Below are 21,121 nucleotides of genomic sequence, written 5' to 3' on the forward strand. Positions count from 1 at the left end.
GCGTCGCAGTTGATGACGGAACAACCGATCTTAATTTGGAGTTAACAATGAATGTGGTATGCCTATCCTTTTCGGAAACTGGTTTATGGTCTTTGTTGCAAACTTTTTCCCTGTTTATTTCCCTAGTATGCATTTTTTTTCTTTGACGGTATACACTATGTTTCGAAATGTTGGTCATACAACAGAGCGCTCCAGCCAGGCTGGGTGAGAACGTCATGGATGATTCGAAGGTCCCATAGGACGACTTACTAGTGCTCACAGTTAAGCTGCTTGAGGTTCGTTTTAATTCCGTTTCTGGTTATCCAATTAGAAATGCGTTAAACATGGCATGTTAATTATTTTTCATACAACACACACATGACATGTGCCTCGGCTTAGAACAAAGGCAGTATCTTTTGTACCGGATACGGTGAACTTTCGTGTGTGACCCACATGCTGGACTCGGGTTCATTACTTATGGTCAATTTCTGTTTTCACCAACTCCACAGAAGATCAATGCTAGGACAGTAGCTTTGGGAGAACGCATTTCAGCACTGGAGCAGCCAATGTTCCAGACGAAAAAGTCAATAACAGAGATCCAATCCTTGCTAACTAACCAGAGAGGGAGTCCGACTGCGTTGGCCACTATATCATGCACGGCAGTAGGGATGGTGGCTGTGCAAGGTGCCACCATCGCGGAGACGGAATTATCAGCACACAATAAAACAAGAACTGCAGTAAACAATGCATTTGGGTCACATACCGAAGTCCAGAAGTCGGTAGACAAAGGGAAGCGAGTCGCTTGACGAATATAAATTCATCGCTAGATATCATTGTGGCGAATTCTCCTGGTTATGACGATGACGTCATCATAGACGAGGCACTGTCAACTCCTCGTCCAACACAAGGCAAGGCCCGGTCAAGATTCCAAAAGGGGTCTCTTTCACATTATTCGTGCTTCGGAGTGCCAAAAAGGAACTGCATATCTAGTGCCATTACACATGAATCTGCTGCCGTAGCTTGTGAAAATGTTTACCCTTTCCACCTGGAATTTATTCAATGGTTAGCTTTGGCATTGAAATAAATGAGTAACTCACAATGCTAATTTGTGCAGGTTTTCATGGATCTTCCCAACCTGTCTCAGTTTGAGTGCACAACTAAAGTGTGTGAGTTATTCTCCTTACCCGAGAAGTGCAACAGTCCACTGAAGATCCCGAAGTTGGAACCGATTGAGTCGAAGCCTACGCACACAGCATAAAAGCACTTCAGTAGCCAGCCCACAACCGCTGTAAACACAACCCAAGCCAGCATGCGTACTCCTTCTATGCATGGTGGGACTGGATTCAAATCGTATGGGATGTTGAACATAATGAATTCTCCCGTTTTGTTAATTCCACTGGCAAGTCATTTAAACACTGTGTGCTTAACGTAGTCATCATGATAACGCAAATTTGTTATAACTATATATTGACTAATGTGCAAGCATAATTTTTTTTCCTTCATTAGGGGTTCCAAATGGTTTTTAGGCCAACGGTGCACATGGACCTGACATATGATGAATGCAAAATGGCTACTTATATTTACGGAAAGAATGATCAATATTTGTAAGCACACTTATCTCCTTGTTGTTATTTTAAGCCTACTCGATTTGTTTCTCCATGGAAACTTCGATAACACATGTTATTGTTTTTGTTAACAACCAGGGAAGTGTTGTTCAAATTCTCGACATTGGAAGTCCCCAGAGCAGGATTCCACTCTATGTCACCGGTTTACATGCTGAATGTCGATGTCAGTTAACTCGAATCCCTTAGTAACCCAATAATTTACTGCGACAAACTCCTGACGATTTTTTTATTACATCAATAGATCATGAACATCATGTTCATGAATGCTTCCATGAGAGCCTGTTGCATTGTGCCTCCTCGTGTGTGGTACACATCTTCCTTGTTTACCGATGACGTTCTTGCTCTTAGGCCATTTGAAGTTATAATGAAAAGATACCTGAACAGATGGATGCCGGCAACAAGGAGGCTTGAACATGTTAGGAACTGAACTCTCCTTCTGTGTTATGTTGACAACCCATTTTAAAAGTACAATGACCTGGTTGTCGTTACAGGTTTTTGTGCTAGTATGCGAACCAACATACACATGGTACCTAATGGTTGTGGACGTCAAGCATGCCGCCGTGTACTGCTTAGATGTAACAAGAGCACCTGAGCATAAGGAGCGGAGGGAACGCAACATGCAAACTATTGTGAGTAGTCGGAAAATTGATTTAGGATTTTGATTACATGAAAGACTTCTCTTGACACTGTGGTGACTGTATTCATGACCACGTGCAGCTCCTGATGCTAACCCATATTTTCAAGCTGGATACGAACCTGAAGAATTTTACACATGTTTCTACTGATCTAACGACATGGGGACCGATTCAGTACCCTGAAGGAGTCCCCTGCCACCCGGAGTGGTAAATTTAGGATTCACATTGAGTAATGTAGTTCACTTAAAGAATGGATTAGTTATTGGGCTGTTTCCTCCTTCAAGAATTCTTCATTCTATTGTTGTTACACAGTAATGATTCATATCTATGGATGTTGAACTGGCTCCAAATGGAGGGCAAATTCACACTAGCTAATCTTCCGTGGCAGGTTTGTCATGCAAAATAATTTATTTTTGTCTCATAAATGCAAGCATCGTCTTCTCATGATTGTTCTTTGATGACTGCAAGATGGACCGATTGAAGTTGAAGATGAAGACGGCAACGAAAATTGTTCTTTTAGAATGCAACGAGGTGAGGGCTACAGTGGATTCCAAGGCAGAGGCTGCTTGGAAGAAGCTTGTTCGCACTAAGGAGTGATTCTCCATAAACAAGTAGGCCAGCGACACAAGTGTAGAGCATACTGATATAGGCTATATTTGATTATCATGCCAACACCCCTTGATGTCGTTGAAATCCTTTAGTAGTATCATGGTTTATTTTTTGTAGTCGATATAGGGTACGATTAACTTCATTTCAGTAGGATGGATACTTTTGTGTGTGGAAACTAGTAGTCCTGTCGACAGCCTAGAGCACAACTTCCACACTCCCCACTTACCACTACTTTAAATTAAATGGGGATATGGCCAATAGTAAATAGGTTAGGACGTTGTGGCATTTTGTGTGTACTGGATGACATGTCTTTATCCAATCATGGAATTGGTTCTTAGTAGTATTTAATTATTTATCCAATCATGGAATTGGTACTTAGTAGAAGTCGCTGTATGTTGCTTGCAAAAGTTGGTGTACCCTTTCAAGTTAATTAGTGAATGGATATCGATATTTTATTTTTGAATTTAGCTTGTTAATTACTCAGTGGTTTTAATGCTTTTGGATCCGTTGTCATCTCAGAGTTAATAATGAACTAATAAAAAAGCATATGAAAAAAGATATTCTTATACAGCGGAGAGAATGAATCATGCTAAGTTGACGGCGTAGCACATTATGCGAAATGGTGGATAAGATTTGAAGTCGACGACATCATTAACTAATAACCTGAAGCCTCTAAAGGGAACCGTATCCTCCAAAATAATTCTTACCTTTGCGGCCAAGAAAATGACAATCACTCTTTACGATACCAAATTTTTAAGGCACACTCATCAATTGAAAAAGAAAATAGAACTGTCTAATGTCGCCAATTATAAAGAAAATGCAATTTCATAGAGTGCTATTGCCAAATTCCAATACATAAGACCCTGTCTAGTAGGTGGCACAAACATTGAATCAAGAAAAACCTTCCCCCACCCTCAGAATTTACCCTCAGAATTCACGGAGAAACATGCAACGATGCATGTGATGCCTCTTATCTGCAACGAAAATTTTCATCCACAATGTTGTGTGAAGGCTTTAACAAACAACGGAAGGGATGCACATTCTGAACATGGTTGGCTACAGGAAACCAACAGAAATTTCATTTCACATGTCATTAACAACAAAATCCTTGTACGGGATACATTACTACTGAATTACAAGTTGTTCAATACATGATAACAGTTTACAGAAGCATATAATCTTAGCAGCATAAATGGCCCGAATTTGGATGGAACCAAGGCACCGCACACAGCAAGATGACTATCACGGGTCTACAAGAGAAAATTGTTTAGGAAATTGGGTAGTTGGCTGAGACGAATTTTGACCATTGAGTAACACCTGGCCACCTTTTTGTCCCTGTATCGACAACAGCATACAATTAGCAAAACCGCAGAGGATGCATGGAATGGAATCGAATGGAAGAAAACATAACAACTTGAAAAATTAACTAACCACTACGTCCAGTACAATTTTACATCATTCAATAAACCATTACTCTCCTGTCTGCATTAGGCAAAGATGAAGTCTACCTTGAAATTTGATTTGAAAGTGAAAAAAGCATGGGTTCTTCAATAGAGTAAAAGAAATGACATATGTAGAAAAACAAATACTATATCTTTTAATTTCAGGTACAGTAACAAAGGAAAATTCAATAGACCATAAACACATTATCGAACCAAAAAATTAAACACACATAGCCCTAAACGTAACCTTGAGAAAATTAGTGATTCAGTGATAGGTACAAAAGATGCAATATAAAGTGAAAATGCCAAACCCCTAAATGAATGAAAGAACCAACGCAAATAATGCAATAATAGATTGTAGATTTTGTTGTGAAAGTATCACACAGATTCCCATGTCAAACTGAAACATCCCTCACCTATGAGTTCTGATGTCACTATCTATTTTCCATCATTTGGAAAACGATAGAAATACGGCATCTGCAACATGTAACATGATGTTATCACACACAATAACTCAGGTTCAGTACTAACCAACATATCGAAAGTAAAAATGAAGCATAGAAACTATCATGGCCCAAAAAATTTAAGTTCAGTACTTGAACTTCAGTTCTTCCCACTAGTACAAGTCGAGTCTCAATTTTTAGGTGTTTGACTACCAATAACATGCATTGCGAAGTACATTTAAAAAAATAGAGATTTCTACTCTGAACACGAGAATACAGGGTCAAAACAAACAATTTGAAATAATAAGTGATGTATTTCATGAAACTTGATATCATAGACTTAATTGGCGAAGTATATTTAACACCAAAGCTTCAGTTTAAGTGTACTAAGTTGCGTAATATGTAATGATTGAAGGTTTAACTTAGAAAATAACCTTTTGATCGCTTGCGTTTATGCCCCCATATAGGGGCTTTCTCATTTGTTTTTGCAAGTGGTGTATCTCCGTTAGGACAGCGAGTCCTCCGATGCCCGAGCTTCCCACATGTACTGCACTTTCTTTTGGTCTTCGCAGCAGAACGCCCAGCTTGACTGCACCGGCCTGTGCCTTTTGTTTTAACATGAATTGGGTCTTTGACTCTATTATCTATTGTCGGTGTGAAAATATTGTTTGCTGGTCGAAGGCCATACTTGATTTCAAGGAAAACAGCATCGGATAAAACCTTCTTTGAGTAAAGCTTGAAGTCCTCATCACTCATGCAAGCCACCTTGCCTAACTGCTTGCATAGCTGCGAAAACGCACCCAACCTTGTTCTATAGGTCACGTTTTGGTCAGTAGTGTGGTGGTTAATGTTTTCATTTTCGATCTCCATTTTAGCTGTCTTTGACCACCTGCACAGAACTAGGCTTTCAGGAATTTCTCCTAAGTCTAGCCTGACACACACGGCCACGATGTGCACACATGGAATACCGAACGACTCCATTCACATGCACGTGTAACTAAATATGTTAGAAGTAGGCTCCCTATAAACCTGCCAAGTCATCTCAGGCCTCCGATACTTTTGGATAGTATACACATGCGGGTGCACTGTGTCATTGATTTCGCATATTCTAACACATACGCACCGTTTCAAGCTTTCCCTAAATCTAGCAAACATTTCGCGAGTGAACTTTGTCCACGCCGACTTTTCCAACTTAACAAACTCGGTCTGTAATACAGATGTACCATACCAAGAGCAAAATTCAAGCTCGTCCTCATTGTCGCGAAGAAAATCGACACACCTCTGAAAATTTGTAACAAATTCCAATACACCATACCGGCTCTCAACAAACCGACCGAGTTTGGTGTGTAGTGACCGCACCTGGAAGTAGTCCGCACCCCGGCAAAAAATCTACCTTGGATGTAAGCTGTTACCCATGCGTACTTTTTACTGTACAAGTCCTTCACCCAGTCAACGTTGCTAACATCACACTCGTTGATCATGTTCTCCCAATGCGCTTCAAACTCATCGGTTTCCATATCAACCAACATGCAGTGTTTAAAGAGTTGTGTGAAACTTGGGTCGCATATGTTAGACGTTGCGTTTCTCAGAAGATGCCAAGCGCATAACCTATGATGCGCATCAGGAAAAACGAACTGAATCGCTATCTGCATGGCTGGGTCCCCATCGGTGATAACAAACTGTAGTGCCTTTCCTTGCATGCATTCCAAAAACTGCTCAAGAACCCAAATGTAAGACTCATGTGACTCGCAGAAAACCATCGTTGTACCAAAAACGTATGTCTAGTTGTGGTGGTTTACTCCAGAGAAGACAACAACAGGTAGGTTATGCTTGTTACGGCCGTACGTTGCATCGAATGCTAGGACGTTGCCGAACAACAAATAATCTTCCTGAAAACAACTGTCGCTCTAAAACAAGTTGCATAGGTGTTGCCCTGCCCCAACCTTGTACCTCCAAAACAGTTTCCCATCCATACGTGCCAAACCTTCCAGGTACCTTATAGCTGCATTTACGTCTCCACCTTGGAGCCTTCTCTGCTTTCGCACCTCGTTATACATATCTTGCTTCGTAAATGTAACCAGGTTAAAACCCCCTAGTTGTGCTGCAAATGACTTATAAATCTTCGGAATGATAATCCCAATCTCCTTCATGCTTGTTAGCTGAGCAACTTCTACCTCAGATATCTTCTTGTGTGACCGTAGATAATCCACAAGCTTCCCAAACGCCAGTTCGCGATTATGCTCTTCAACAAAACGCGACATATACCACTTCCCGCTACCGTCTTTCCTCTTAATCCTCATCTCGGCAAGACATCCGCATCGAGTAACTACCTTATGTTCTCTTATGCGATCAACCTTTTCCAACCATTTTTTTCTCTCAAAATTCTTGCCGGTATCAAACAAATGTGTACCTCACAATTTCACCGGCAGTGTTTCTAATCGTCTTACCTCGTCGTGATGCAAAGCCCTTTAGTCGGCTGTAGTTGTTATAGAAATCGCTTGCCTCTTCAGGTGTAGAAAACTCCATTTCAAGGACATATTCGGCTTGCAACCCATCCAAACCCAAAAAATTGGGCAACAAAGAAGCCCCCTACCTTCCCAATCAGATAAGTCGGCATCTGCCTCGACTACGGTATCAAACATTGTCTCCTGAACGAATAAAACAAAAAACTTTCATTATCAGCTGGCCTGATCTAGAATACATTCTTATCCTGCAATTGTAGCTCATTCATTTCCCAACATTTACCCTAATTAAAACAACCAAAATAAATAACATATCAGGGCATATTAAAAGTAAATAACATGAAAATCTTGAAGGTTAAATTATTTTTTAAATTATATAATCGAATTTCATGTATTAATAGTGTTAATAATATGGTGATTAATTCAACGATATCAACTTCAACTATATACTTCCACTGACTACGTTTATGTTCATTATTAATTTGATTAAGTTTACATTTTTATGTTACAACTTATCATACACGTTACACTTTAACTTTAATGTATGGCCAATGAAAAATATTTTCTCCAATTCTCTAATAACGTCTATTCTTTTGGATGCTCGTTTTAATAAATGCAAGTAAAATATATTTCTGTGATTCAAAAACTTAAAAAATAGATAAACTAAATATTCTCATACAAAAATGAATATATATCTCGTAATGTCGGGAAAAACATAAATACTCAACGGAATTGCAAATGTTTTTAAAAATATACTATCTTCAATTTTGTTAAAATTTTCCAGCTTGTTAAAATTTCATCCCGCCCTACTTAACATAAAAACACCAATAGTTCTTTTCTTTTACATATCAAATCCGGGCCATTATCCTCAGCACAACAAATAAAAGTAATAACAACGGAATCCTAATACCTACTACCAACTCCATTATCAGTCCACCCAAACTCATTTAACAAATTGCAAACACGACATGCTTAACAATCTCTAATAACTACAACAACAAATGTAAAAGCACATACCCCTCTACTTTAAATCAACTCGCACCCTATACATAAGAATCGCAAGGTATACGCATCATACTTGTTGATTCGGAACACAAACATTGCCATCCATCCAGTCATCCTCAAGAAGCTCATTCTACATACACGGCTCCTCACCAAACTTGCTAGTTGCTGCCATTATTCATTGCGAGACGCAAAAGTAATTACACAGAACCATGAATTACGGACATAACAAATTTGACGTACACAGTCACAACACTCACATTCACCGTCTCAAAACCTTATCCCCTGAAGCATTATATACATGTATATCTTTTGTTGACACATGCCATATTTAAATTTATAAAGCTTAAAATTATAAGAGCACCATTATTCATAATTTTTTTAGCAGTTAATGCGGGTAGGTTCATTTTTCAAGTAATAATTACTGAACTCCCAACCTCTTAAGCGACTATTGAGAAACTATGCCAGTTGAACTATAACTCCTTGTCATCAAAATCAATCATATGAATACAATAACATGACTACGTTTACTGATATCAATTTTAATTTAAATTATTACTATTTAAATTTTAACTTAAAAATTAAAAATACATCTTTTTATTTCAATTTCTGGATTTCATTAGGAATACTAAATTAAATAAAAAAACAGTACTCATAAGTTATTGATAAATCCATATTTCATGAGTTATTTTGTGCTTAGTTTGAGTGATTTATTCAATCCTTCACCCATTTATTCATATTAATTGCATGGTTTTACTTTCCCTTCCTTATTATGTGATGTATGTGAAAAACATGTTTCCTAAGCTTTAAAATTAATTATTTTAATTACCTTTATTTCCATTCGATGCCGTGATTAGTGTGTTGAGTAGTTTCAGATTTTCTAAGGCAGAATGATTTAAAGGATGAAAAAGGGAACGTACAAGAATGGAAGGAAAGTGCGAAACGGAGTTTTGAAGAAACTGGCACCCACGCGATCGCATGGACGACGCGATCGCATGCCAGAAGCAAAGAAGCAGCGACGCGGCCGCATGACTGACGCGACCGCGTGCCTTAAGCAGAACGTATATGACGCAGACGCGTGACTGACGCGACCGCGTGGCAAGAAAATGCTCCGAATAACGCGACCACGTGACCCACGCGGACGCGTGACAGAGGCCACATACCAGAATTCACAGAATACGCCTCCAGCGATTTCTGAAGCCCTTTTGGCCCAGATCCAAGTAAAAAACACACAAATTAGAGGCTATAAAGTGTAGGAATGCATCCATTCAAGGGAGAGCTCGCCAATTTTCACTTTCCATGATTTAGATTTAGTTTGAGAGAGGTTCTCTCCTCTCTCTCTTAGGACTAGGATTTAGGACTTCTCTTAGTTTTTAAGAGTAACTCTCGATCCAGGTTTAGTATTTACTTTAATTTATGTTTCTATGCTACTTTTACTTTAATGCTTTTATTCGTATCTATAAATGTTGCCAATTTGGCTTATGAACCCTTTCCATGTTATGATTTGAATTAATGATTATTTGAGGTATTTCAGTTATTGATTGCTTTCTCTTTAATTTGTGTTACCATTGCTTTCCATCTAAGGACATTTTTATTCCAGCAATTTTACTTTTTCCCCTTTTGGTCTTGGTTAAGAAATCAGTAACTCAACATTATCAAACTCAACATAACTGATAATCGCCATCTTGCTAATTGAACTGAACTTCAATAATCCCAACTTTTTCTTAGGAATTAAATAGGATTCGAAGGTCAAACTAATTAGTCCCTTGACTTTCCTTTGCTTTAGTAAAGGTTAACTAAGTGGAATTTAGATTCAACTTTCATTATTGTTGAGAGAGATAATTAAGTTGGACTTCCAATTTCTCTTACCTTGCCAAAAGTTTGCTTTGCAGTTTTATTTATTTTAATTGCCATTTACTTACTTGTCATTTAAATCACTAGCTTCTCACCTTCTAAACCCCGATTACAACCTTTATAGCCAATAATAAGAACATACTCCCTTGCAGTTCCTTGAGAAGACGACCCGAGGTTTGAATACTCGGTTAACAATTTTTAAGGGGTTTGTTACTTGTGACAACCAAAACGTTTGTAAGAAAGGTTGATTGCTTGGTTTAGTAACTATACTTACAACGAGTATTCGTTATAACTTCTAAACCATCAATCTTCAGTTCTTTCAAAATGGCGCCGTTGCCAGGGAACTGCTAACGTGTGCCTTATTATTGGTTATTGTAAATATTTTTCTTTTACTTGTTTATTTGCTTATTTTTATTTTTATTTGCATTAGTTACCATGAACTCTCACCCCTCTCGCTTTGAGTTTGGTTCTAATTTTATTGAAGGAAATAGAAGTTACAGCAGGAATGTGCATCAAGGTCAGACCAATCAAGGATGGATGGAGCCAAGAGGATCTAATCAACCCTTTAGGCAACAACACCCTCCGAGATATCATGGACAAGGACCATTCTACAATGCATACCCAGCTGAAAGATATGGTGGACAACCTTGTAACTACCAACAAGCCCCACCCCATGCCTATAGACCATCCTTTCAACATAACCTCGAACCACTACACTCACAAGCTTCTCTTCACCATTCGCCACCATATGATCCTTCCTTACCCCGATTCCAATCCAATCACTCCCAACCACCACCACTTTCCTATGTATCATGTCTAAATCCGGCACCCCGAGAAGCAGAGGTCCGCCTAAAGGAAACAGTAAATAAACTTCAAACAACCATTCGACAACTGGAGCAAGCAGTAATTCAATGGGTTTCTAGGCGCTCAAATATACAAGGATCAGCCACAGCCCCATGTGGACAGTCTAATGAAGAGCGGAGCATAAAGGAGATACCAAAAACTCCAGTGGACAAGACAGAGAATGAATTCGTACTAGAACAAGTAGAAGAAGCTGTCATTGTACAAGAAGAAGAGTTGGTTGAAGATCTAGGAGATGCTGAACCTCCATGGGAATCCAGAACTGAGGAGAACTCCGTCAAGGACGTTATAGTTGATGCTAAGGAGGATAGTGCACAATCCCCAAGGCAAGTCGTTTATGAAGAATCAGACGGAGTAACCCAGGAAACAAATTCCCTTGATGATGATAGTCACAAGTCTGGCTTTCTTAGTAATGAACTTGCATCCGCAAGTGAATTTTCTGAGATCGAAGAATCTCTCCCAAGTGAATACGAAGACGATGTGGAGGTAGATTTTTCTCAACCTCCAATCTATGACTCAAGTGATGAGGAAGACATAGAAGACTTTGACCAGGACACAGATATAATTGTAGAACCTTGCAAGGAAGTGGAGGGATTCACAGAAGAGCACAAGGGAGTAGAACTTACAGAACCACCGGAAACACCTACCCCAAGGCCATTACCACCTAATACAAGCTTCAAGTGGGTACAATCCTTAACCTATAACTTTACTTATTCACTTGAATATGGTTTGCTTGAAACAGATGGCTAGCTTAGAGCTCTTTGCGGCTTTAAGAGTAAGAGGGAAATGGCTCGTACTCAGAGTTGGTGCACAAGGTTCAATAAGGTTCCACGCTTCACCTCGAAGTACACGGATTGGTATCATGCTCAACTGCATGGATCACAGAGAACGTTTGGTCACCATGGTGAGATTCTACTCTTTAAACCGCCTGGATGGAGACATGTAGATCAAGACGGAGGCGGATTTAAAAGCAAGGCTTGAGATCCTGGAGTTTATTCTGACATTTGTCACCCCGGGAGCCTAACAATCTGTTTGAAGCTGTTCAGAAGCTTTACATGCCTAGTTTGGGATCCCGGAGGCTATTGACATTCCAAGCACTGGTGGAGATTTTTGGACGAATTTAAACATAAGCCGCCATAACAGGAAGCTCCTCCAATGTCCAACTTAATGACTTTAACTAAAAGTGCTAGGTGGGAGACAACCCACCATGGTATGGTCGCTTCTTTTTCAGTTTATTTCTTGTTAATTGTTTTTATTTTTATTCCCTTTTCATTTTACTTTATTGAACCTGGAATCATGCATAGCACTCATATTAATCATTGCATTCTGCATTTATCATACATAAAAAAAAAGGGGGTGCACGATGCGACCGCATTCCCCGTGCGATCGCGTCATATTGCGAAAACACTATCCACGCAACCGCGTCACCCACGCGGCCGCGTGCCCTGAAGATAGGCGTAAAGATCCAACGTCCAGAAAGTTAGGCTGGAATCGTGCGGCCCTTGTGCGTTTTGCACAAATTAGCCCACGCGATTGCATGCCCCATGCGATCGCGTCACATGCATAAAACCAATCCCACGCGACCACGTGAGCGACGCGATCGCATCGCATGGATTGCACAACACCCTAGGAGGAGACAGAGAGTTGCGCTGAAACGACGTTGGAGTCGTGCATCTAGCACAAATTCCAGCGACGCGATCGCGCGACCCACGCGATCGCGTCACCCCCTCTTCTACCCCTCCCATGCGATCGCGCGACCCACGCGATCGCGTCACCTCCGTTTTCACCCCCACCACGCGACCGCGTGCCCCACGCAGCCGCGTGGATTTCAAAGTATAACTCCCCCCAGCCACGCGAACCCTATCCGTCGCGCAGCCCCCCCAACCCTTCCCCCCCTCTCCTCCTCCAAGCACCAACCACCATCAAGCCACCTCTGCGCCACCACCCGGAAGCCGCCGACCACCCAGCCGCCACCGCCACCTACCCCTCCCTCCTTTCCCCTTTTTTCTTCTTCTTTCTTTTTCCTCCATCTTCCTCCGCCACTGTTTCCCCCCCCCCCCCCCCCGTGCCACCACACGCTGCCGCCACCGTCCAACCGCAGCCCCCTTCAACCAGCAACACCACCCTTTCCCCCCTCCCTTCCCATACCCCCATCACTCTCTCCTTCCCCCTGCCGAACAGCCGCACCACCGTGCCCACCACCGCCAGCCGCCGTGCCTACCACCGGACGCTACCATCACCACCACCCAGCCACCTTTCTGCCTACTCTCATTATTCAGCCTTCCAGGTTCCGCAACACGCAATCCCTTTTATTCGTTCACAATTATTCTTATTTTTTCCGTTTTATGTTTATGTTTAGGCTAGTTAGATATGCATGTTGTAGTGGATTTTAGGTTGTTAGGTAGCCTAGGCTGTGGTTAGTGGATTTAGGTCTGTTTACTTGCACTGTTCATGTTTTTGTTTTATCAAATCTGCAATTCTGCTGTTATTATGACCTTGTTCATATGCTGTGATTTCCTGCATTTGCTGGTTGTTACTCTGAATTTTCATGTTTATATTAATTATAGGTAACTGCAGCAAGTTTTTAAATTCATATGAACTGCCTTGTTGTTGTTTATTTTCCGGGATAATCCATTTTTAGCCGGAATGCTGCCCAAATTTTTTGTAAATTGTTCTCATTCATGTTTTGGTTTGGCAATCTGAACTCTGTTGTCCTCTGCTTTAACCAAACCATTTCATGAATGCTATGGCAGGCTTTCTTATCCTCTTTGATTTCCTGGTTTATAAACTGCATTTGTGATATTCTGATTCCAATTTTTGCTTTCTTTATATCTATTTGAATCAGCACCACCCTGTTTTCCTTGTTCGATTATGAGTTACTTCTATTCATACCTGTGAATCCTTGTTACGTGAAATATTTTCTTTATGCCACTGACTTTAACCCACATTTTACTGACTCTCTAATTTTCATTTACTAACTTATTTTTTTTCAAATTCTAATCATACTAACCTTCTAAAATCTCCTTTCTGATTTTTCACTTTCCTTTAACTTTCTAACCATGGCATAATGACAATTTGTCTATTTAACTTGAATTCTGATACATTTTAGATTGTAAATTCTTCCTTTCCAACGTTTAAACTACTATACAATCCTTAATGCACATTTACTTAACTCAGTTACCTCATTCTAATTCTCCCTTGCCACTTTGTGTTTTCTTTGACTATATGCCTACTTGCTTTCCTATTTTTATATATCCTGGTTTTCCATCTTTCAGGATGTCTGCCTCACAGAGGAAAGGCAAAGGCAAGGCTACTGGCAAGCGCAAAAGAGGAGATTCCTCCCAGTCCATTATTGACCTAATGCATGATTCCTCATGGCGGGAGAAGAACTTTACACAGCAGGAAAAAGCTGACCAGCTGCTCCCTACACATGATTCAATAAAATTTGCAAACCGATACTGTGAGCTGAAGTATCCGGCATTTGCAAACTCTAGGAACCTATACCTGGAGAGAACTCTGAAGATTCCAGAAGCACTTCAGTAGTACACCACTGAGCAAATCAAGCAAAGGGGCTGGTTCTTTCTGGAGAGAGCACTGACAGAGGTCAATGCATCTTGGGTCAGGGAATTCTACTGCAATTACTACATCACTACCCTAGATGCAGTGAACCTGAGAGGAAAGCAGATTCTGGTCACAGAGGAGGCCATAGAGGACATTCTCCGGCTCCCAGCCAAGTCCGATCAGCCCGATGGTTATCAAAAGGCTGAGGAGGACATGAGCCTGATGCGGTTTGATTGGGATGCTGTGAAGGCACGGATAGCTCTCGACCCGACTGTTCCTTGGGAGATGGGTCAGGACACCACCATGCCTAGAGGGATCAAGAGGGCGTACTTAAATGATGAGGCTCGGTTATGGCACCAGATCTTGAGCAACTATGTGATGCTGAGTACTTATGAGACGGAGATCCCAGCTGCTATGATCACCCTCCTATGGTGTGTGATGGAGGGTAAGGACCTTTATCTACCACGCTTTATCCGGCATTATATGGCCAGGGTCCACGTCCGAGGCACCCTCCTTTTTCCTTATCTGGTTACACAGCTAGGCCGTCGAGCTGACGTGCCATGGGAGGATGCCGACGAGAGACCACCAGCGGCGGACTGCAGGAAGATCATTCCTCACAGCAGGAACTTCCTAGCTTTGGGCTACAGACCACCACCCTTCACTGCTACTGATGAGACAGCCCCACCGTCTGCAGGACCCTCTTCATCCACAGCTGCCCCTGCTGCCCCCGCTGCCACCACTGCACCTCCACCTGCCTCTGAGCCCGTATACCGCCCCGTGCACCGCCTATTCCGACAGCTTGATCAGATGGAGCGCCATAACCGGCGCCGGTATGAGAGATTGGAGCGTCGCAGCCAGCGACGCTATTCGCATCTAAAGCTGATGATCCGACAGGGTGGTGACATCCCCTCCGAGCCCGACACACCATCAGAGCCATCAGAGGAGGAGGAGAATGAGCACGAGGAGGAGACTCATTCCCAGGCAGAGACCCATCAGCAGGTAGGCACAGAGCAGGCTGCCCCACATCAGGAGGTCCCACATCAGATTGAGGCTGCAGATCCAGAGATCCCGATCCAGTTAGCCCCTCCTCTACAGCAGCCAAATCCTCAGCCCACCACCACCACAGAGCCTCCAGCTACCATCCCTACCAGTGATGACACCCTTCACACCCGGCTTGACTGAGCATCAGGGACGATGCTTCATTTTAAGTGTGGGGAGGTCGCCATCTCTGGCTTTTATCTTGGTGAACCACTACATCTCTTTTTTCTTTTATTTTGGATATTTTTCTGTATTTTTCTTTTTACTGTTATTTTCTGAGTACTTATACATTGCTACTTTTATGTATTTTTACTCTATTTCCGCATTTTGCATTTTTAGTTTATATTTTAGCTATTTAGTTTAGTTTGCAATTCTGACTTATTAGTGGATTAATTAGTATAGTTTACCCTTTTTAGCATAAGATAGCATAGTTTAAATTGAAAAATATAAAAAGGTAGTAAGCTAGGAAATTGAACATAACAGATTTAAATCCATAAACCTTGTATATATAGCATTACATCATATAGTTAAGTTGACAACATTTCATCAAGGAGGAACATTAAAACTTCAAAGGCTACCCTAAATAATTTTTTTTATGAGAATAATGGGAATTTTTAACTAAACATGCATAACATATATGAATGATATATGATGCTTGAGTTAGAGAACACACAGCCTGTGAGTCTTGAGCTTAATTGTATGGTTACATTCAAACCATAATTTCATTCCTGTGTGTTTCGCTTCTTTTTATTCTGATGTCCTTTACTTTGCTTTAATCTATATGTCCAATTATAGAATATAGAATATAGATACATACCAAAAGAATGATTGAGGCCATAATTTGATTTTAGCTCACTTACTCCAAAATAACCTACCTTTCACATCACCCTTGTTAGCCCCCTTGAGCCTTTAAAATTCCTTTTATTCTATTTAGCCACACTACTAGCCTTAAGCAGAAAAAAAAAATCCCAAGTTGAATCCTTGGTTAGCTTAAGATAGAAAATTATGAATAGATTAAAATGTGGGAAACCTATTAGGAACATGGATGATAGAAACAAAAGGTAGACAAAGTTGAAATGACTCAGAAACTTTGGGAAGCATGCTCATGAGAAATCAAAGTTAAGTCACCATGTGCATTAAAAAAAAAGTTATTTTTCAACAATTAATAAAAGGGATACAAAATTCCCCAATGCAAAATAAAGGCAATGCACATGGGATAAAAATAAAAATTGAAGCATGAGCATGTAACAACAAGTGGAAAAATATGGAAAAATAGGTAAAGAAGTTTTGTTTTACTAAATATATATGTTAGGTGAGATCTTAGTCTAATTAAGGATTCACTTATTAGCTCACTTAGCCTTATACATATATCCTTACCTTTACCTTAGCCCCATTACAACCTTAAGTAAAGACCTCATGATTTTTGGTATGACTGTACTCTATAATTGTTGATTGGTTAGATGAAGAACAAAGTTATAGAAAGTAAGAATAAAAAGAAAAGTAGAGTGAATAAACCCAATAAACACTGAGTGACTAGAGGGTAAACACAAAATCCAGTGAGGGTTCAATAGCTCATCAACATATATCTGTGCTTAAATTACAAATTGTTTTGCAAGTTTGTACAATATTTTTCTTTCCCATATCATTTTGCAGAAGTGCTTTATTATTTAAGGGTTGGCTATATATATATATATATATATATATGCATATGACTCCTTGAGAATGTGAATTAAATTAACTATATGTAAGCTTTATATATGAGTGGATAAATTAGAATTGCATGACTCATTTAGGTAGATGCATTTAGAATAGGTTGCACTGCATAACATTCCACCACTTTAACCTCCTTATTCTTTACCTTGGATTTAGCATGAGGACATGCTATTATTTAAGTGTGGGGAGGTTGATAAACCCATATTTCATGAGTTATTTTGTGCTTAGTTTGAGTGATTTATTCAATCCTTCCCCCATTTATTCATATTAATTGCATGGTTTTACTTTCCCTTCCTTATTATGTGATGTATGTGAAAAACATGTTTCCTAAGCTTTAAAATTAATTATTTTAATTACCTTTATTTCCATTCGATGCCGTGATTAGTGTGTTGAGTAGTTTAAGATTTCCTAAGGCAGAATGATTTAAAGGATGAAAAAGAAAACGTACAAGAATGGAAGGAAAGTGCGAAACGGAGTTTTGAAGAAACTGGCACCCACGCGATCGCATGGACGATGCGATCGCGTGCCAGAAGCAAAGAAGCAGCGACGCGGCCGCATGATTGACGCGACCGCGCGCCTTAAGTAGAATGTATATAACGCGGACGCGTGACTGACGCGACCGCGTGGCAAGGAAATGCTCCGAATGACGCGACCGCGTGACCCACGCGGACGCGTGACAGAGGCCACGTACCAGAATTCACAGAATACGCCTCCAGCGATTTCTGAAGCCCTTTTGGCCCAGATCCAAGTACAGAACACACAGATTAGAGGCTATAAAGTATAGGAATGCATCCATTCAAGGGAGAGCTCGCCAATTTTCACTTTCCATGATTTAGATTTAGTTTGAGAGAGGTTCTCTCCTCTCTCTCTTAGGATTAGGATTTAGGACTTCTCTTAGTTTTTAAAAGTAACTCTCGATCCAGGTTTAGTATTTACTTTAATTTATGTTTCTATGCTACTTTTACTTTAATGCTTTTATTCGTATCTATAAAGGTTGCCAATTTGGCTTATGAACCCTTTCCATGTTATGATTTGAATTAATGATTATTTGAGGTATTTCAGTTATTGATTGCTTTCTCTTTAATTTGTGTTACCATTGCTTTCCATCTAAGGACATTTTTATTCCAACAATTTTACTTTTTCCCCTTTTGGTCTTGGTTAAGAAATCAGTAACTCAACATTATCAAACTCAACATAACTGATAATCGCCATCTTGCTAATTAAACTGAACTTCAATAATCCCAACTTTTTCTTAGGAATTAAATAGGATTCGAAGGTCAAACTAATTAGTCCCTTGACTTTCCTTTGCTTTAGTAAAGGTTAACTAAGTGGAATTTAGATTCAACTTTCATTATTGTTGAGAGAGATAATTAAGTTGGACTTCCAATTTCTCTTACCTTGCCAAAAGTTTGCTTTGCAGTTTTATTTATTTTAATTGCCATTTACTTACTTGTCATTTAAATCACTAGCTTCTCACCTTCTAAACCCCGATTACAACCTTTATAGCCAATAATAAGAACATACTCCATTGCAGTTCCTTGAGAAGACGACCCGAGGTTTGAATACTCGGTTAACAATTTTTAAGGGGTTTGTTACTTGTGACAACCAAAACGTTTGTAAGAAAGGTTGATTGCTTGGTTTAGTAACTATACTTACAACGAGTATTCGTTATAACTTCTAAACCATCAATCTTCAGTTCTTTCAGTTATATCCTTTGAATTGTTTAAAAAAATAATTTAAATTTATGTATTAAAATTTAGTACTTTTTTTTCATTTAATTTGTTCTTCCTAATGAAATTAATAATTCAAATTATAGAAAGATATATTTTTATTTTTTAAGTTAAAATTTAAATACATATAATAAAAATTAAATTTTGAATTAATTTTGATAACAATAAACGTAGCCATATTATTGTATTCATATGATTATTTTTGTTTGTTCAGTTTCAACGAAATTAACGGTTTAAAATCAGTCCTTTTAAATTGAAAAATCAACGTACTCCTACACCATTCTCCTGTATTTATAGACTCGTATTCTTGATCAATCGTTATGGGTCTTAAGCTTTATTAACTTGAGAGTAAATGGTGGCTGGATACCGATGGGGTGTGCCAAATTGAGCATAAATCGTGACCCTGTGGAGGGATAGGGGATAAAAGTAAATTGTGCCAGGCGGTTGTGGTTTAGTCTTGACATACCGTAAAACAAACTACCCTGGAACGATTCATTAACAAACAACTCAAGTTGGCCACCGTCAAACGATTTACGTGTTACTGTTCAAAGGCCATTCATTCACAAATCGTCCTACAGTGCAGTGGTTAACATATTACATAAACCACAAGACCCTGGGACGATTTATATATTTCTAGAACAAAGGTATTCAGGTTTCGAAAATGACTTTAGGGGAATCGGCAAACTTAGAATGGGGTTATTTTACTTAGGTGAAAATGCCTAAATCAGATTTACAGGATTATCTCAAAACACAAGTCAATGCCATCATATGAGAAATTCCGAGCTTTACTAAATTCTAATGAAATAACAAACAAAGCATTTACAGCATTCAAGGATTTGGCTAATTGATTATTTACAGCAACAATCTCAGCATTTAGTGATCACATTAAGCAACAAACGCAATGCAGTGAGGTTTTTCCAACAACAAAGCATTTCCTCAGTCATATGTTTAGCTACAAATTGAAGTCAAACCGACAATGACAAATCATTATAATTTTCAACAACAACATTAAATTATCATAATTTTCAACCACAACAGTATTATCGAATTCTACTACGAGAAATCATTATTTCAACAATAAATTAAATTTTCAAAAATAACATCAACATGCAGCAAAGAAAAAAAAAAAAAGAAACTTGGCCGAATGAAGCTCACCTGACTAGTGACCTACACACGGCAAAGGTAGATGACTACCTGAACTGACGCTTGAAGCAATGAGACCTCAACGACCACCAGCGACAGACTGCGACGACCTTCACGCGTTATTAACGTCACTGACGAGCTTCGGTGGCAAAAGGTGCGTTCCTGCTACAGCGATGAACAAACTCTCTGATACGATGCCTGTTGACTGCGATCCCGGCCACCATCGTTATAGAGGTGACAGATCTTGAAGGAAACATTTTAACACGAAAAACACACACCGAGAACAACCACGATGACAGTTGATGACAGCATCCAAGCCTGGACGGGTGGATGCTCCCTGTCACGTTAGGGCACCAGGGGTTTACAAAACGCTTGTGTTTTCAATTTTTTACGAACAACTCTTTTCCTTCCACTAACCTCCCTCCATGGACCATTTTTATAACGAGCTTCAGTTTCTTTCCCTAACTGCATCACTAACACCATCATTATTCCAACAATGCTAACCGTAACAAAAAGGCCCATAATAAAAAAATCCTTCCGAAACTTAATACAAGTCCAAATTCAGTAAATTTTGTTCTTACTGGCCCAATGGATACAAGTCTTCATCCAGCTGACTGAGCTGCAACTTGGCTTCATTTATGCTTTAAGCTAATCATGGATCACTGCCCTTATGGTCAATTTTCACTTTATTGCATGGACATTCAGGATATTTCACAACATGCTACACGACAAAAATAACACCTGTAACCTAACCGTACATGGATCATCAGAGTTCTAAAAAAATAGTCTGGATCATTTGAAAACTTTCCTATAATTTAACATAAATATTAAAATATATTTAAATTAAAAATACTATATTAACAAAAATATTATAATTTTATTCAAGTAGAAATTTAAAAGTCAAAACATCAAAAACCACTATTGGACCATTGAATTGATTAGTCCATCCGAACCGAAATCCGATCCATTTCGATTGAGAGCCGAAAACGACGCCCTTTTATTCATAAAATAAAAAATAAAATAA

At 39.5% G+C, this 21,121-nt stretch overlaps 3 protein-coding genes across 3 annotated transcripts; 1 reads left to right on the plus strand and 2 right to left on the minus strand.

Moving 5' to 3' along the window:
* Nucleotides 1-1,288: 1,288 nt before the first annotated feature.
* LOC148573139 (uncharacterized) lies at nt 1,289-2,836 on the plus strand. Its single transcript, XM_088505685.1, has 8 exons — nt 1,289-1,378; nt 1,486-1,583; nt 1,683-1,767; nt 1,846-2,019; nt 2,096-2,233; nt 2,322-2,446; nt 2,552-2,627; nt 2,708-2,836. Exons 1-8 carry the CDS (start codon nt 1,289-1,291, stop codon nt 2,834-2,836), a joined length of 915 nt encoding a protein of 304 aa, XP_088361811.1.
* A 2,878-nt stretch (nt 2,837-5,714) lies between these two features.
* On the minus strand, nt 5,715-6,493 carry LOC148573140 (protein FAR1-RELATED SEQUENCE 5-like). The gene is made up of 2 exons (XM_088505686.1): nt 6,146-6,493; nt 5,715-6,014 (listed from the first exon to the last, which is right to left on the minus strand). Exons 1-2 carry the CDS (start codon nt 6,491-6,493, stop codon nt 5,715-5,717), a joined length of 648 nt encoding a protein of 215 aa, XP_088361812.1.
* A 147-nt stretch (nt 6,494-6,640) lies between these two features.
* Nucleotides 6,641-7,033, minus strand: LOC110269179 (protein FAR1-RELATED SEQUENCE 5-like). Its single transcript, XM_021116860.1, has one exon. It carries the CDS (start codon nt 7,031-7,033, stop codon nt 6,641-6,643), a length of 393 nt encoding a protein of 130 aa, XP_020972519.1.
* Nucleotides 7,034-21,121: the final 14,088 nt, after the last annotated feature.

The sequence above is a fragment of the Arachis ipaensis genome, chromosome B2 (assembly GCF_059453495.1).
Source record: "Arachis ipaensis isolate K30076 ecotype BB chromosome B2, ASM5945349v1, whole genome shotgun sequence".
Classification (NCBI taxonomy): domain Eukaryota; kingdom Viridiplantae; phylum Streptophyta; class Magnoliopsida; order Fabales; family Fabaceae; genus Arachis; species Arachis ipaensis.

Bases quoted from the DNA above. Each gene is read 5' to 3' on its own strand.
- LOC110269179 (XM_021116860.1), bottom strand. From the start codon at position 7,033: ATGAGGATTAAGAGGAAAGACGGTAGCGGGAAGTGGTATATGTCGCGT.
- LOC148573140 (XM_088505686.1), bottom strand. From the start codon at position 6,493: ATGGTTTTCTGCGAGTCACATGAGTCTTACATTTGGGTTCTTGAGCAG. The intron at 6,015-6,145 runs GTAACAGCTTAC...ACAAATTTTCAG, and splicing joins ACAGTAAAAAGTACGCATGG to AGGTGTGTCGATTTTCTTCG.
- LOC148573139 (XM_088505685.1), top strand. From the start codon at position 1,289: ATGCGTACTCCTTCTATGCATGGTGGGACTGGATTCAAATCGTATGGG. The intron at 1,584-1,682 runs GTAAGCACACTT...GTTAACAACCAG, and splicing joins GGAAAGAATGATCAATATTT to GGAAGTGTTGTTCAAATTCT. The intron at 1,768-1,845 runs GTCAGTTAACTC...TTACATCAATAG, and splicing joins TTTACATGCTGAATGTCGAT to ATCATGAACATCATGTTCAT.